General features: G+C 33.6%; 2 protein-coding genes across 3 annotated transcripts; both read right to left on the minus strand.

Moving 5' to 3' along the window:
• Positions 1-324: 324 nt before the first annotated feature.
• Positions 325-747, minus strand: LOC104210318 (oleosin Ara h 15.0101-like). The gene has a single exon (XM_009759193.1). The coding sequence runs from the start codon at positions 745-747 to the stop codon at positions 325-327; it is 423 nt and encodes a 140-aa protein (XP_009757495.1).
• Positions 748-1173: 426 nt separating this feature from the next.
• Positions 1174-5315, minus strand: LOC104210225 (uncharacterized). Of its 2 annotated transcripts, XM_009759079.2 has the most exons (6): positions 4963-5308; positions 4315-4453; positions 4105-4227; positions 3926-4016; positions 2040-2086; positions 1632-1786 (listed from the first exon to the last, which is right to left on the minus strand). In XM_009759079.2, the coding sequence occupies exons 1-6, from the start codon at positions 5046-5048 to the stop codon at positions 1736-1738; spliced, it is 537 nt and encodes a 178-aa protein (XP_009757381.1). In that variant the 5' UTR covers positions 5049-5308; the 3' UTR covers positions 1632-1735. The 2 variants fall into 2 exon arrangements, with proteins under 2 accessions (XP_009757371.1, XP_009757381.1); XM_009759069.2 differs by lacking the exon at positions 2040-2086 and having other exon boundaries at positions 1174-1786; positions 4963-5315.
• Positions 5316-18841: the final 13526 nt, after the last annotated feature.

An 18841-nucleotide genomic window follows, 5' to 3' on the forward strand; every position in this document is an offset into this window, starting at 1 on the left:
AGATGAAAGAGTTTGAATGGACGAGCAACTTTTTGTTTAGTTTTTAACCGGTTCCAAAGGCTAAAATCCAAGATTTTACATACTGACCACATCATTTACTCATCAGACTTGGAGAATAAAAGGCCATTATTTGATTCATATATCAGAAAGGAACAAAATACGAACTTATTTATGACTGCCAAGATCAGTAGGAATAAGACAGACAACTCTCCCATCTCTCCCCTCTTTTCGTTTTTATTTTCCCCTCTTTATTAGGATAATCAGAAAGTCTAAGATAAGGTAACACAAATTGCACTTGATAACTTGTATTCCCATTCCAGATTATTAGGCTTGAGTAGTCTCTTGAGCCTTGTTCTGCACAGATTGTCCACCCTCTTTAGCTCTTTCCTTCATAACCCAAGCTTTGCTTGCAATCCTCATCCTAGCAAAATCAAGTTGGTCTGCCCCAAATAGGTTTTCCCCGCGGACGTTTCTATACATCCAGAACATCGCAGCTAATGCCCCTGTGCCAGACCCGCCAGAGAACAAGAAACCGGCGCTGATCAGGACATGAATTATCACAGCCGGGACAAGAATTGGGCTGGCCATGATAAGGAATGGGGTAACAAGGATCAGAAATATAACTGTCCCTGCAAAGGTCAGACTGGACAAGCCTAACAAAACAGCACCAAGTGTTCCTGCTGCCATGAACCTCAAGGATTCGTAACTTGGAGTTGATCTATGGAGTTCTCTCTGCTGATCAGACATGACTAAAATTTCTAAAAGGAGGTGTTATAATATCTTTAAAGGGATTTGAGAATGAATGCAAAGGATTAGGAGAAATTTGCATTATATAGTATTTTTGTGATAAAGTGGGACGCATAGGACACATGGAAGTACAGTTGGCATCATCTTCTTGGGCGGTGTGAGACATGAAGGGGTGTAGATAAAGTGTGCAGGGGATGGGGGCGTGTTGGGGAACAGATTGGCATGAGCCTTTGGTTTTATGAGCATTCAAGATCAAACATTTGGCAAGGAGGAGAGGGAAAAGATGGAGAAAGTGCATGTAACGTATAATGCTTCTCCAGTTCTTCCGTAACAAAATAATAGTTAAAACAAAACTAAAACACAAACAAATTATTACTCTACTAAAAAAGGACGGAAGAAATGCCAAGTAGAAAGCAGAACATGGGAAATAAAGAAGAAATTAATTCCAACAGACATAAGGTATTATTGTTTAAAATAATATAAAATAAAAAACATTCCTGGTTCTACTTAAAGAAAGACATCAATGAGAAAGGAGTGAGGCGCATCACATGTATCTTGATGCCTCCCCTCATTCTGAGACGAGGTTAACTCCTTTCAGTTAATAACAAGGGGCACATGAAATTTTTGCAAGTAGAAACATTGTCCAAGCAAGTAAATGATGAACAAAACAAACTCCATGTTTACAGCCAAGAGAGGAAAAATAGAACACAAATTGAGAGAGACGGGGGATGAAGGATTGCTTGACTAATCATGTATCTTACTCATTTTCAATTAACAAAACTAGCTTGCACAGGTTACAAAATTTTTCTAATAATTTGAACTTCTAGACCCACTACCCATTGGCGACTGTGCCAAATACCAGAACATGGTTAAGAGTCCTTCGAAATACCACGACCAGCTGCATTTAGCCCTTGATTCTTTGGTAGAAGATATGGCGGAAGAAAAGACGGGATTACAAGTGCCAGTGCCAAGCAGAGCACCACCAACACTACAACATACCATGCTTGGTGAGGGATGCCAAAGAGTAGCTCATCACACACTGTCAAAGAAAAGCATGTGATATTAGAAAGACATTGCTTAAGTTAGATAGCCGGCTTTGAGTCTGCCTTTAGTTAATTGTTTATGCTTTTATAGAGTTATTTTTTTGTCTGATTGCCGGGCCAACAATCATGCACCATCTAAGAACCTTAGGTTGAACTCGAAAGAGGATATCTGGGATTGCTTAGTGTAAGTTCATGAACCTAAGCATTCTGAAATTGATTTGTGAGTAGGATAGAAATATATTTGCTTACCTTACATAGTGAAGACTTAGAATAGGTGATTAGGCATCGAAAGATTCCTATGAGTAAACAATATACCCGAGGTAAGTAACTCTGTGCATAAAAATTATTTGGATTAAGCAACTACCATAAGGAAAGTGTCAGGGGGAACTAGAGTCCTATGATCTTTTAGCATCGACTCTATTGGATCGCCCGTTGCTTTCTTTAGTTCTAATTCAAGGTTTCCTTCAGAATTTAATTAAGAACCCACAAACCTTATTTCTGCTTATAATAGCTAACTGTATCTTTAAATGCCAATCTTGTCTCCTTAAACTGCCAGAAGCATAAGGAAACCTTGTTAATCTTGGACAAATAGGTCACAAGCAGAAGATAGGTATCTGCCAACAAGACTAAAGCTCTAAACTTTAAAACACCCTGGCTATGCAATACTATGTGGTTAACAAACATCAACTGTATTTAGCTTTTTCTATTGTTTCTCCTCCATCAAACTGTATTGTTGTTGTTCTCCTCCAGATTAGAAGTATCTACATTGCTATGACTCCATTAGTAGATAAATGTTTTGAGGCATCTTAAGTTGAAATATGTGTGAGGTGTAATTTGTTATAATAGGACTTTAAGTGATCAACTTTATAACCATCCATACTGATTTATTTTTAAATGAAGGGAAATTTCATTTAAGGTACTAAGAAGATGCAAATAATACAAAAGAGTGAGAGTACATAATAATAAAATCAGCTCCACTACAGAAGAAAGCTAAGCTAAGGCTAGGGAGCTGACAAAATCCAAAAGATTACTAGGGGAATTTACAGATGCTAAGTTGAGCCAACTATATACATCCATACTAAACTTTATCTTGCCATCCTCCCTTCTGAAGAGAGCGTAATAAAATATCTGCTAAAATTTAACTTCCCAACACCAACACACCTATCGAAAGGAGTTTGCTGCCTGCCAATGGGTGCAATAGCCACTGGCTAGAGCAGTTCTCAGAGTTCTGTAGATCATGGCTCATATATTCTCATCGTCATAATAAACTCTCATCCTATACGATAGAAACTCCACTAAACTAGATAATAATAGCATCTCCAGTTGAGGACTTAAACATGCACAACATTTTCCTTTGTCTTTTCCCATATTATATATTCCTCACACAAAATTACCTTTTTTTCTCTTCTTCAAGTGACAAGAAACAATGCAAATCTGTATAACACCTATAAAAATTTTAGCTTCTTCTAATAGGAGTAATAAATAAATCACCAGACCATTGCAAGAGAATTTGCATGCTCTACGTTCTTCCCTTTGACAATCTTTTGCAACAGCTTTTAGGGATTCCTTTAATCTAAGGGGTTCCACTTGACACTTGGTACAGATAATATAAGTTGTATATGACAACTTGGTATATGGACTCAGGCTTTAATGGAACGATATGGGCAACGAGGATTAATAAAGCCGACCCAAAAACTTGCTCGGGATAGAGGCATAGTTGCTATTGTTGTCCCCGTATATTGATATAGCTGATTCATAGCCTAAATAAATTTCAATAGCATGCTTTAACCTTTTTTCTATTTCACATAAACGCACTTCCTAGATCAAAGAGAGTTATGTCAATACGCCTATTTTCAATTTATTAACAGGTAGCCTTCAATTATTGCATTTCCCTTTCCTTTTTATTTTGCTATGGCACTCAAAAACACAAGTCATAGGTATATTGGTCTTGCTTCTTTCCCACTTTTTTGTGGGAGGAAAAAAAGGAGGTTAAGGTATGTTTCAAAATTTAGCATTTCCAATTCGCTTATAAGTGATGACAATTTTAGTGAACAATTATCATAGTGGCATGTGAGAAGATGATTAAATATGTTGAATGGAACTTTGAACTATCTAAATTAAGGGGGGAAATTTACCTATATTATATATCACGTACTTCCTCTCCTTTACCCCAGGTATTGCAACAATTCCCTCAGGCTCCACATTTACCAGGACAGATGTTCCACCCTGCGCCAAATTCCATTATCAGTGCCTTTACCGCCATAAAAATGAGCCGAAAAACAAATCACTCTATATCATGCTGACATAACCAAACCTTGTCACCAAGCAATTGAATACTGTCAGCCTGAAAAATAATCTTCTCAGTGTTCAATAACTTCCTACCACCATTTAGCCCCGAACTTCCTTTACTTAGTTGTAAAGTAAAAGTCGCTGGTATCTGTTATACATTCAACAGCAAAAGGTTTAAGCTTTAAATACCAATAGGGTATACAAAACTAGTAGGCAAGAATGCAAATGTACATACAGAAGCAGGATATGAGATCTTCACTTCATACCACTTATTCGAATTCAACCCTTGCAGTTCATATAGTCTAGATCCGGACTGCAATGGAAGAGTTTCCTTCATTAGCTCCTGTCCAACTTGCAAAACCTTTACATCCATCCTATAACATTATGAAGTTTAACTTTTACACAGTGTTGGTATAAATCATACGTACTCAATCAGGTAATTTATAAGCTAATTATAGCCCGAGTTTAAGTTGAATGCAATGGATGGTAATAGGAAATATCTATACAATCAAGTCACCTAAATAGAAATCGCATGTAACTCTGTATAATCAGCATTGAGTGGTAACTTGGAAAAAGTATACAAACTATTAACTCTGCAACTTAAATCATTATAACTTATATGTAACTATTCATAGTGAGGAATGAGGATGGATTTTTAACCTGGCATGTCTTCAACCAATTAAATTACACCGATTGTGTCAAATTTATATATATTGTCACCCTACATAAGTTAAATCAAATAATATATTGCAAAACTCATTATTATTAAAAGAAACTGATCTATTTCCAAAAATAAAGCACAAATCAGCAACATTGTGATGTAAATTGCACCAAAATTTTGAATATTAGGTATAATGATGACATAAGCAACGGAGTCACTTACGTGTTCCCATGAGTGAATGTTAGAAGAAGCGTGAGAACGGAGAGTAGTGAGGCTGAAGAACTAAACAGTGAAGGTGAAATGCTCATAGTCGTGTTTGATCTTGACCTCCTACAATGATGGACGGTCCTCAGAGTTTCCAAAAATGGCGATTTTAAAAAAATTCTGATCAGATTTTCCAAAATAGTGTCATACGTTGCTCCTATAGTGCAGAAAAAATTAACAAAATTTTCAAGTATATTGGCGGATTAAGAGGATTGGAACAGCAAAAGCTTGAAGATTCCTAGCAGGTGGAAGAGGAGAGGGTTTTCATTCGTCGCAGGCTAACTCTTTATTTTTACTTTTCTTCATCGTTACCAAAATATAGCCGGTTTTACCGGTTCAATCAACTTCTAAAAACAATTTGGACACAAGAATTTTAAATTTTGGAAAAAGTGAAAATGATATTTTAAAATTAGAGCTGTGTTTGAACATGAATATAATTTTGGGTTATTTTTTGGAGTTTTTCAAATTTTCGAACAATTTTAAAATTCATCTTGAAGTGAAAATTGAAAATTTTATGGCCAAACACTAATTTCGAAAAAAAATTAAAAAAAATTGACAAAAGTTGAAAAATTTCATGGCCAAACGGGCTTTTGATTCGTCTAATCTTTTATTTGAAACTTACGCGTTGTTTGGATGGTTGTTTCCGGTTGTATTGTATTGTTACCCCAGATACAATGTTTGTTTTGATTGTTAATATAAAACTGATTGTATCGTATTGTTAAATCTATTGTTCCGGAACAATGAAAAATCTCATTTTGTGAAACAACCAAATTGGTGTGGTGGGATTGTTCCGCATTTTCCTTTCCAATTATGCCCACACTTATTATTCTATATTTCAATATTACTCTTTACCCTATTATCTATACTATATTAAAAGCACGAAAGCCCTTAGCAAAATGTCGTTCGTCTTTTTTACCCCTTTAAAATAAAGTTCACACTGGACAAAATAGTCATTGTCATCTTATTATTTTCCTAATTTTTAGGACTTTTAAATTAACTAAAATTTTAACTATTAAAACTTTCTTTATTTGAATTATGTAAGAACTACTAATATTTTGGAGTTTAAATCTTTCCATAACTACAATATCCTTAATATACTAACTACAATATCCTTAATATACTGTAGAAGAAGGAACCATAATGGACGTTCATGACTTCTTTGAACGTCCTTGTTTTCATAAAACAAAGATTATTTTTGAGAGAAATATAAATATTTCGAATTGTTTTTTCTTATGATATCAAAAAATTAAAATTAGACAATCATATTGGGATGAAAAAAGTAACAAATAGTATAATAAAGAAAGGTTAATAATATTGACCACCGAAATTAGCCACCAAGCATCTTTTTGTCAATATAGTATGTTTTTTAAAAAATTTACCCATTGAGATAGCGTACACGCGCAACGCGCGTATCATAAGACTAATTTATATTATATTCACCAAACTAATAAGTACTTTCTCTCCATCTTCTTTCTGCCGTGCAACTAGTCAACGACGTATCATCTCTTTCCAACAAAATTTTTACAGGTTAGTTTTCATCTCTTTTCTTCCTGTTGTTACCCCAGGATTAGTTTTCATCTCTTTTAGTTTTCAGCAGAAAGGTTAGTTTTCTGCCGTGCAACTAGTCATCTCTTTTAACTAATTCCACTCTTGCTATTGTGTGTCATGTGCTTTTTGCTCATTGTTATTATGTACCATTACTGTTGGTTTTAGCTGGATACTTTTGGCTTTTAATTTTTGTTTACTGGAAAATTTGGGGGCAGGGAACCACAGACGATGCTGGTTTTGATTCACTTTGTTGAATCTCTTCAGAAATTTAAGATTATTATTTCCATCTCTTTTCTTGTGTGTTCTGGTGATATAATTTATCGAGTTAATATCATGGTTTAAAGTGTAGCATCAAGTTATTAGTTTGATACAGTCAAAACCGACAAAAAATATAAAACATGAATTATGTGTGGCTTCTGTTGTAACAAATAAATTTGTTTATATATTTTTTTGTTTACTTAATTAATTTAGTGTAATGTGATGAAATATTTGACTAGAATTCTCTTTTTTGTACAATCCTATTAGTATGTATTTAAATTCTCCTTCATACTTCATAATGTGTTCTATGAAGAAGAGTTTATTTTCGGTTTATATTTATTTTATGTAGTTAATTGGTTGATGTATCTCATTTAATTTTATTATAGATGGCTGATCGGAATAATCAAAATAATAAATAGATATTGGAACAAGTAAGCTCTTTAGCTACATATGTTGCTTGCTTAGTAGCTATTTGGTTTTGGACTTATGTACGTGAAATTGAAAATGGCCGACGTACGATCACACATGATATACGACTGGAAAGTGAACAAGTTAGACATGAATTATTAAGTCATTTATTCTCAACTGAACTTTGTCGTAATATTATAAGAATGACCCCTTTAGCTTTTACCGATCTATGTGAGATGTTAGTTAGAGAGGGTGATCTTAGACCAACACTTCAAGCTACAGCTGAAGAGCAAGTTGCAAAAACAATTTACATGTTAGCACATAATACGACGAATCGCGAGTTAGCTTTTATCTTTCGACGATCTGTGGAGTCGGTTAGTCGTCATTTTCATATTGTCCTGCGAGCGATCTTGGGGTTATATGAAAAATTTATTAAATAGCCCGATGGCTCTCAAGTTCCTTCTAAAATTGCCAGCAGCCCAAGATTCTACTCATATTTTAAGGTGAACACAAATACAATTTTATTGAACTTTTAGCTAAATTCAAGGTTGATTGCATATAATTTATTATAATAATGCTAGGATTGTATTGGTGCAATTGATGGAACACATATACGTGTTAAAGTTTCACAACGTGAAGCACCCAGATACCGTGGAAGAAAAGATTATCCAACACAAAATATATTGGTTGCATGCACATTTGATTTAAAATTCACATATGTATTAGCTGGTTGGGAAGGGACGGCATCTGATTCAAGAATCATGAAAGAAGCGCTAAATAGACAAGACCCGCTAAAACTTCCAGAAGGTAAATATTTCATATATTTATATAGGGAAAGATGTGATGAATAAAGAATTAAAGCTTTTACTTTTTATCTTTAGGAAAATACTACCTTGTTGATGCTGGATTGATGTTGAGAAGTGGACTTATTACGCCTTATCGTGGGGAGCGATATCACTTGAAAGAGTATTCAAGAAATCTACCTCGAAATCCTAGTGAATTATTTAATCTGCGACACGCATCTTTACGTAATGCTATTGAACGAGCTTTTGGAGTTCTTAAAAAGAGATTTCCTATAATTTCTAGTTCAACTGAACCGTCATATGGTGTTGAAACCCAAAAGCTTATTATTTTTGCATGTTGTACTTTGCACAACTACTTAAGAGGTGCAGATCCAAATGATGAGTTACTTGCACAAGTTGATGCGGAGCTTATGAATGATAATGATGTGCATGAAGAAACCACCAAATCCTAGGGAAAGTAATGAGGAGTTTAGAAGGGGGGAGTTAATTAGAGATGACATAGCAGCTGACATGTGGGCTAATTATCAAGTTTAATCTTCTAGGAGAGAAAAAGTCAACGAATTTTTTCGTGTTTATTTATTTGATGTTGTTTGAAAGTAATTTCGGCTATTATTTGAATAAAATATATTATGTACTATGCATTTATTTTATTTTATAACTCTTACAAATATTATGTCTGATAAATTTTTCATTAAGTCTTATGAATATCTCTTAATTATGTAGTTATCAATATGCTGAAAAGGTCAAAGGCATCCTCAAGCGACACAAATCTTTCAGATAACACTTCTGTTTGTATTTGGTCAAATGCTATGGATGATGCCTTAATTGATGCATTCTATCATGAGCACACACTTGGAAACAGGGTTGGTGGAACTTTTACTGCACACGTGATTGACAATATAGTGAAAGAGATGCAATCAAAATTTCCAGATAAAGTTTTTACCAAGGAGAGAGTTCACAACCGAATGAGAAATATTAAAACAAAATTTAGCAAGTGTTATGACACATTTCAAAATGGTATGAGCGGGTTTGCATGGGATTTTAACACAAATATGTGGAATGTTGAATCTAAAGTATGGGATCAATTGATACACATACATTTATTTTTAGCAGTTTTGTTCTTTATTTGCATCTTATAATGTTTATCCCATTTTCTGCATTATTATATTGTACTTTTTTTGTGCAGGCTAAGCCTGAAGCTGCTGAATGGAAAAACAAACCGATTAGAAATTATGATAAGCTAATTGAGCTATATGGAAGGGATAGAGCTACTGGAAAGCAAGCTGAGACTGGAGCAGATATGGTAAAAAGGGGTGCTCGTAATAATTTGAGAAAATCAAGTGATAGTTCATTGACTATTGATGAGGTAGATGAACTAATTTACATGAATGCTGCCTTTTTGGAAAATATCGAGGAACATGGACAACATGACCAATATCAATCAACTCAGGAAGCACGTAAATCCAATGCTTATTCAGAGGTACCGACTTCTAGCAGGAATAAAAAATCTAAACATGATTATCTTGAAGTCATGGCTGATATATTGAGAGGTGGGATGAATAATTTGGCTAATGCAATTAATCGCCTTTCAACTATGCCACCTATTCCTGAGAGTGAGATATGGCAAATGGTACAAGTATTGGATTTAGAGCCTGGTATGCACATGAAAGCTTATATATTTCTTTGCAAACATGCAGACTTGTGCCGCACACTGATTGGGTGTCCATTAGAAGACCGTAAATTTCTTTTACTGACCTTGATGTCGTCACCTACCAATTGAGTTAGACTAAATATTTTTTGTGCTTTAGCTATTGAGGATTTTATAGACTTTGACTAGATCGATATGAATTTTATATGTCATATTGCTAGAAATTTTTATTATATTATGCACTTTAAGTTATGGATTATTTACCACATTAAAGGTCAAGAAATCAAGGTCTGTTGTCTACTCTGTTTTGATGGGGCAATCAAGAGAGATTGATTGTGGATAACTGAGTTAGAAATGGAGTTCACATTATTCCACTTCATGTGGATTTTCAGTTTGGAATTATTTAGTTTCTTTGAGAAATGGAACAATATCATCTTTTTCTTTATTTTTTCCTCATTTTCAGATTTTCATGGAGTTACTTTTCTATCTGTTGAATTTTGTGGATTGAGTTCATCTAAAGGTTTACCTATATTAAAAAAAATGAGAATTAATTACAACAACAAAGGAGATCTATAGGAATTAGTAATGGTTTCTCATTTGGATGTGAAAACAAAATGGAGAATGTTATTCACATGAATGCCTGTTTTAGTATGTTCTTACATTTGTTTTTTTCTATATGTATACCTTCTTTAAAATAATTGAGGGTATTTTAGTAAACTTAGCAGTACAGTACATTACAGTCAAACCAAACAATAAAGATGTTATTTAATAACAGTAAATGATACAGTCTATCCAAACGTTGTATCTATCAAAACGATACAATAAGGTACAGTACAATACAATACAATACAATACATTATAAAACGATGGGGAACAATGATCTAAACACAGTGTTAAGCAAGCAAGTAAGTTCGACAAAAATAATGTTGTATGTGCGAGGTTTTGGAATTAAGAAAACAATAATTTTAGCATAAAATAATGCATTATTTTATTTTGGGGATAAAAAAATTATTTTCCCATAACTTAGTTTAGAACTTATGTATGCAGTATATATAAATATGAAATAAAATGTACTCAACGCCCCCTCCCCCCCCCCCCCCCAAAAAAAAAAATTATATGTCATACTTACCTTTTTATTTTGTACCAAAAAATATATCATACTTCCTTATTTAGTAGTAATTTAACTTGATATGTTATCAATAAAAAAAAAGTAAATATACGGATGGCTTGTTTTTTCTCTCTCGGTGCACCTGCGCCATCCATGGGCAAGAGAGCTTGCATCCCATCTCAGAAGGCTCTAATGGCCTAGAAAGCTTCCATATCATATGGAATCATTCAGTGAGGGCAGAAATCAAGTAGTGGTAGAGATGAATTAAAAAAACTCAGTCCAATCCTAAATCCAATGAAACATTAAACATAAACAGTGAAACAGAGAAAATTAAGCAGATAGAAAAACAACGAGTATGGTCTGAAGTGTTACAAGCCTCACCAAGTAAGGATCAAGCAAAATGGCATTTGGATTGTCTTATATTTATGCATTAAATACTAGAGAATAGAGGAAGGACCTGTGGGATAAGCTGGTGTCTCATAGAAGGGGATGTACAATGCCTTGGATGATTTTAGGAGACTTATTCAGTCCTAAAAGCAGAAGATATAATAGGTGGAAACTCTGCTCATGGGCAGAGGTGAAAGATTTCCATAAATGTGTAGTGTTGACTAATGGAGTTACTAGCACAAGGAAATAGATACACTTGGAATGACAAGCAAAAAGAACAAAGAATTTTCTCAAAGATTGATTGGGTATTCATCAAAAGGGATTGGCTGGGTGTAATGCCAGAATATAGGACCATATTTCTCCCAAAAGACATTAGTGACTACTGTCCTGCAAAAGTGTCACTCGTTGAGGAAAAATGTAAGTTCAAAAAATCCTTTCAATTCTGTAATATGTGGGCTCAACATCCACAATTTAATGGAATAGTAAGAGAATGATGAGCTGATAGTATTAAAGGTTATAAAATATATCATGTAGTGAAGAAGTTAAAACTACTTAAGAATAAGTTGAAGGTTCTAAAGTCAAAATATTCTCTTGATACTGTGAGAGAAGCAGAAGAAGATAGGAAATTACTTAAGCAAAGCCAGTTGAAATTACAAAGGGTTCCCTCAAGTGTGGAGGCTCAGCAGGCAAAATCCCTAGCTTATCATAAGTTAAAACTGTCAATCATATTTGGCAGAAATGTATCTACAACAGAGAAGTAAAGCTACGTGGATCAACCTAGATGATGATAATACACAATACTTCTACTCAATTATAAAGCATAGGAAGCTGAAACAAGCTACAACATAACTTAAGGATAATGGAGGCATATAGCAAACTGATCCATGAGTTATAGATAATTTATTTGTGGACTACTATGATGAACTATTAGGGAAGAAGTCTACTTCTAGAGTGCAAGATTTTCCTAGCACTCTAAAAAATGTCCCTACTCTGTCAATTACTCAACAACTGGAGTTGCTAAGACCAGTTGTAGACAAGGAAGTTAAGGAAGCTATGTTCCATATTGATAATAACAAGAGCCCAGGTCCGGATGGCTTTGGGAGTGGTTTCTATAAGGCCGCTTGGCCTTAGTGGGGCAGGACATCACTGAGGCAGTAATAGAATTTTTTCACAATGGCAAGCTCTTCAAGCAGCTTAACTCAACAGTTATATAGCACTCATTCCTATGGTGAAAAATTCAAAATTTGCTAGCCAATACAGACCAATTTCATGTTGCAATTTGCTATGCAGTAAACTAAAGGCAGCAGTTGATCATTTAGTAGCAGAAAACTAATATGCATTTGTACGGGGAAGGTCTATGTTGCACAATGTTTTAATTTGTCATGACATACTAAGACACTATAATAGGAAAACAACTCCAAGGTGCTTTATGAAGATTGATCTCAGGAAGACTTATGACATGGTGAGTTTGGAGTTCTTAGAAGAAGCTCGGGGGGGGGGGGGGGCTTTGAGTTCCATAAAAGTTTACTTAGTGGATTATGGTATATGTGTCTACTACAATATTTTCCGTTAGAGTCAATGGAGAAAGTCTTGGGTGTTTTGCAGGAAATAGAGGACTTAGACAGGACGATCCTATCTCTCCTCATCTATTTGTGCTTGTTATGGAATACCTATCAAGTATGTTGAATATAGTTAGCAGGCTTTCTGATTTTAAAGTTTATCCAATGTGCAAATCTCTGAAGCTGACTCATCTCATATTTGCCAATGATCTGATGATATTCTGTAAAGGAAATGAGAGCTTAGTTAATAGGATTATGGAGGCAATAACTCACTTTAGTAATGTAACAGGATTGAAAGCAAATATGGACAAATCAAGTATCTTCATGGCTAGAGTAGATAATAACACTAAGGAGTATTTACTAGGAAAAATTAGATTTGTATTAGGTACTCTTCCCACAAAGTACCTTGGACTTCCTCTTTCCCCCAAGAAATGAAATAAGCTTGACTGTCATACATTGGTAGAGAAGGTCACACAAAGGATCATAGTCACATACTTCATGTTACCCCCCCGCAATATTACGTTGATGTTATGTCCTGCAGTATTATATTACGATGATGTTACGCTTTGCAGTATTAAATTATGACGATGTTGCACCCTGTAGTATTGTACGTTGAATTTGTCGTAAGATAATTGACATTAGTCCAAGGAAAAGATTATTTGAAGATTATAAGGATTATGCTATTTCAAACAAGTGATGAGTAAATTCGTAAATGTGAGAGGGGAAGCAAGTCGAAGAAAATAAATTTTCATCCAAGTTTGGCATGTTGGAATAAAATACGGGCCGAGCGATAATACCCGATATTTATAGACTAGTACCATATAAGGTACCATATGACCATGATAATAGAATGTATAAAGTGTATTAAAAATAAGAAGAGCTTTAAGTAATTTGAGACAATTCTTAATTATGCGGGTAGTTGGTTAATTACCAGGTAACAAAATATTACCTAGTTAATTAACTAATACGTGGATAAAGATTAAATTTTCCACCCCATCCCCACGTGGCACCAAGCCGTTCCTAAGGAAATGACTCCTAGCAATTTTCAATTAGGTGGCAAAACTAACGTTCCTAAACAAATGGCTCTTAACAATTTTAAATTATTCATTCCTAACATTTTCAAGAGCAAAAACACTACAATCAAAGGTGGAAAAGCGTTAGCCATTCTTATCACTTTTCAATTTCTCATTTCAAACACATTAAACCAGATTCTCAACCTTACATTAACCAACGTGAATTCTTGCAACCAAGAGGAATCTAACGAGAATTATTAAAATCATAGCAACGTAAAATTTTGCGGTTCTAAAGGAGTACGGTGCAACCTTTTCCAATAACATCATACGAATTTTTTCCTACTCCAGGTATGTTAAGGCTAAGCTCTTCCTTCATCATGATCTCGTCATTACACAAGTTTGATAACGAGGCATAAAGAAAAATTCATATCCCGAAATTTACGTATATTTTGCTAGTCTCGCAAGTTATAATATTTTACTTATCGGGACTTCATATTCATTTGAGTATTTCCTTCTTCTAGTCAAGAGAGCAGAGAGTTTATATATACAATATTAAAGTATTTTCATTACCATCGAGCTATAATCGATGGTCAGGCCCCTATTGGGAAACTTCTGATCAGATGGTAAGTTACATACCGAGCCTACTGTGGTCGAGTGCTTATGAGCGAGCACAGTTGGTCGAGATACAGAGCCTAGTATGGTCGAGCGCCTATGAGTGAGCCTACTACAGTAGAGCAGTTTTATATATATATATATACACACACCGAGCCTTATAGAGCCGGACAACTATTTTACTATATCGAGAGAGTTGAGTCAGTATCAGCAGGTAAGCATATCTTCAGATTACTTTTGACTTCCAGCTACTTGCAGTTATTATATTATCAGTTCAGTTTCAGCTTTCAGTATATTGCCTTACATACTCGGTACATTATTTCATACTGACGTCCCTTTCCTGGGGGCGCTGCATTTCATGCGTGTAGGTTCAGACAAACAGATGGGTAGGCCTCCTCATTAAGTGTTGCCCGAGTTCAGCTTGATCGGTAAGCTCCATGCCTTTCGGAGTTGCCGGGTCTAGAGCCTTATGTACATCTTGTATATATATGTATATATGTTATGAGTAGGTCGGGGAACTGTTCCGATCACAGTATATCCATCAGTAGAGGCTTGTAGACATATCATGTCAGTGAGTGCAGTATGTTGGGCTTGCATGCATTGTATGTATATTTGGTTGGTTTGTCAGCTGTAATAATTATGACGGCATTGTCGGCCCAATTTTATATTGATATTTAGTCAGCATTCGCAGTTGTATTGCAATGTGGTCCATGACCAAAGTATGACATCATAGGTTCAGAGTCCCTGAGTTGCAAATTGGTATGCAAGGATAGGTGAGGCACTGGGTGCCGGTCTCGCCCTCCAGGTTCGGGACATGACACTTCAGTCTCATTTCATATGCTGGCAGACTGCAAATCATTAATGTAGTATTATTTTCCATCCATAGCTTCTGGGCACAGTGTTCATACTACCTCAAAGTGTACTCAACGAGGTAGACAGGATATGCAAAAAATATCTATGGGGCAGCTCGGAGGAGAAGAAGAAGCTGTCCTTGGTTGCTTGGGAAAAGATTTGCTATCCTAAGTAGTAAGGAGGATTGAATGTTAAGGATAGCAGGAACTGGAATATGGCATCAGTGGGTAAGCTATTATGACAGTTGATTAAGTGTAAAGAAGCATTATGGGTGAAGTGGGTAGATATGGTGTACATGAGAGCATAAATAAATATATGGAACCATCAGCCCCCGAAAGATAGTAGTTGGTATTGAAGGGAGCTTAATGGTCTGAAAATCAAAATATAGAGCTGGTATGAGCAAGATAATTAATTATAAGCTTACTAGGAGGGGTGACTACTCTATTACTAGTAATTATCTTGCTCTCATTGGTGATCATTCTAAGTTGAAAATAGCTAATCTGATATGGACCTCATTAGGTCAACCTAAGCAAAGATTTATAGCGTGGTTGGCAGTGCATCAGAGGCTACTCACAGGGGATAGGCTACTCAAGTTGCAAATCTCAGTGGAGGACAACATGTGCTGTTAATGTAATGCTCCCATGACCGAAACTAGTGTCTACTTGTTTGTGGAGTATACATGGATTATAGCTCTAAAGCAAGAGGTAAACCAATGGACAGACATCAAGGTACCGACAGTTAATATTACGCAGGCATTGGATAGTATTAACATGAAATATTGGAAGGTCTACAAGAAAGAATTGGCAGCTGCTATCAATGATGTTATGATCTTTCACACATGGCGTGCTAGGAACTGGAAGATATTCAGAGGCATCACTGTACATAAAGAGGATGCATTACAATAGATGATGAAGGAGATTATAGAAAGTATAGAGGTTACCAGAAATTCACATAAAGCACGTAGAAGTAGGAGTTTAGTACAAGTCCTATATAATTAGAGTACATTGTAATTACTTCTTGTTTCGTTGGAGGCCTCATTTCTGATTGATTCAGGAAGGAGGTGCTCTTTATTTGTAATGATTTTTGGAATTAATGGTAATTTGACAATGGTTACCAAAAAATAATTTATCTTTAAATTTTTTACTTATGAATTACGGTAGATCATAAATTTTAAAAGTCATTATTTTTTAAGCTTCGTGCCAAATTAAATACCACCATATAAATTGGAACGGAAAAAGTATATATTAGCAATTGAAATTTAAATATTTAAAGACAAAAATACCCATAAAATAAGTTTTCTCCGTCAGCGTAACAATAGAAATCACCAAACTTTTTATGTATGTTGAGATTTATCTCAAATAATTTCATTCACTTCATTAATTGGCAGCAAAATCACATAAACACACGGAGTACTTTATTATACTAGTTTTAGTATACGCGCGATGCGCGTGCACCTTGTACGATGCATATAAAATTATAAAAATATATGTCCTTAAAAATAATTTTTTAAGAATATAAGCTCTTGAAAATGAAAATATTGAGTCTATTTAGTAAAAAAAAGTAGAGGCTAAGCATGAAACAACCAAGATGATATTGAAAGTTTAATATTCTTTTATATTAGTTTCGTATCAAAATAATGGTCTAGATGCCATGTATTCTAGACAAGTCTATTACATAAAGAAATAAATTAGCGATGAAAAAATTATCTAGTTAAATAATACAAAAAATATATCGCTAGTGACAGATCAATAAAAATGATCAGCTACAAGATAAATTTCGTAAGTTATTCCTATTTTTAAAGTTAAATTATTAGTTTCTTTTTAATATAAATTTTTATTGAGGCAATTTAGATATTTTTGTAAATTAAATTACGGTAATTAATTTTTTATCACAAATTAATTATTACTTTTTTCCAAAAATAAACACTCTCCCCTAAAACCTAATGTGGTAGAAAATTTTGAGAAATAAACGAATTTAACAACTAAGCTTCTAAAAAAATACTTTTCATTTAAATTTTAAAAACAATAAATAAATCTATGAAAGGGAAATAAAGAGGCAAAATTGGTCTTTATGATTAAACAAGGACAAAGAATAGAAATATTACACAAAATCGTGAAGCTTCCTTGTTGGAAACTAACGAAAATATTTCCTCCTACTTTTTTGGATTCTTTTATTGTCTTAATATTTTATATCCTTATTAGGAGAAGATATCAAACACTAAATTACTTAGAAAAAAACTTAGTTGATTTAGAACTCCTAAATATTTGGAAAGCTTTTTGATTTTACAATTTTATCCGATGTAAAATATACTTTTAAAGGGTAAAAAAGGCGAATGACATTTCGTTATGGGCTAGTCTTAGGGTACACGCTTTGCGCGTGTACCTATATTAATGAATACACAAATTTTAAAATTTACATACATGTTATTAGATAATTTGTTTGAGTTATAAAATATAATTTAAGATTTTTTTTTTAAAATAATAAATATTATTCCCATTTAGTTAGCTTAGCAAATGAATGAATTCTATTTATTTGATGCCTTATTGTTATTTTGTCTGGACTTATGTCCAAACTTATGAAAATTGTTGATATTTACAATTGTTTAAAGATTTATCAAATAACACAAATTAAAAATTAAATCTTTTGGTCTCTTAAAACTTTGCGAATGAAAAACGTTGGCATTATGCCTTTTAGGAATTTGATAGTGACAATATAAAGTTTAAAGAATGAGTAATATAGAACTAATATTATACAAGAAAAAACTTAGTATAAAAATTGTAGCGAGACGTTTTCATTTGTTAAACCGAATACAAGAAAAAAACAAATTATAACTCATTTATAATCTAGTTGCCTTCAACAATTTTACCTTATTGCTTAAAATTTATTTTTTTCACCGATTTGAATCTTTATTTTTTGCTATAATTAATTTTGCTATATTTTATGATTTCTTTCACTATCGATATTCTTCTTACAAAAATAAATTTATGTACTTTAAGTGTTTTTTCAATTTAACAAAAAATAATTCTTATATGATAAATTTGTAAAATAATTGAATTGGATTCCTTTACTAATTAATTAATTCAAAGACTTGATTATTTGTTTTCAACATTAAAAGAAATAACTTAATTTTTCTTAATTCAAATTTTGAATATTTGCTCATTCTAATTTTTAAATATTTGAGAATAATTATATTTTTTTTCAATAAGAATTCGATTTACAAATAGTAAGAAAAGACATATGTTTTGAATCTTTCGTTGCGTGCTTGACTCCTACATAATTGTGCTAACTCACGTTTTGCATAATAAAGAATCTTATAGGAATAGTTCAATACAACTCTAATATTAATGGGCTTTACATAAGGATTTTACTTGATTTTAAAGTCCTAAAATTAGAAAAATAATTAAATGACTATTTTATCTATTATAAAATCTATTTTTAAAGGGCAAAATTGACGAATGATATTTCGCAAAGAATTTATGCTGATATGTAGATAAAGATTTTAATGCTCTAATGAGATGTACAATTGCTCCAACCACACCAAATAATTATGATTTTGGGATGGTTCTAATTAAATCTATCAAATGTTAACGTAATATTTCAATAAACGGAGAGAGAAGAAACCAAAATTAAAAAGAACAACT

The sequence above is a fragment of the Nicotiana sylvestris genome, chromosome 8 (assembly GCF_000393655.2).
Source record: "Nicotiana sylvestris chromosome 8, ASM39365v2, whole genome shotgun sequence".
Lineage (NCBI taxonomy): Eukaryota > Viridiplantae > Streptophyta > Magnoliopsida > Solanales > Solanaceae > Nicotiana > Nicotiana sylvestris.

Coding starts and splice junctions, on each gene's coding strand:
- LOC104210318 (XM_009759193.1), bottom strand. CDS start 747: ATGTCTGATCAGCAGAGAGAACTCCATAGATCAACTCCAAGTTACGAA.
- LOC104210225 (XM_009759069.2), bottom strand. CDS start 5,048: ATGAGCATTTCACCTTCACTGTTTAGTTCTTCAGCCTCACTACTCTCC. Junction 4,454..4,962: donor ACATTCACTCATGGGAACAC/GTAAGTGACTCC, acceptor ATAATGTTATAG/GATGGATGTAAAGGTTTTGC. Junction 4,228..4,314: donor AGATCTCATATCCTGCTTCT/GTATGTACATTT, acceptor AATGTATAACAG/ATACCAGCGACTTTTACTTT.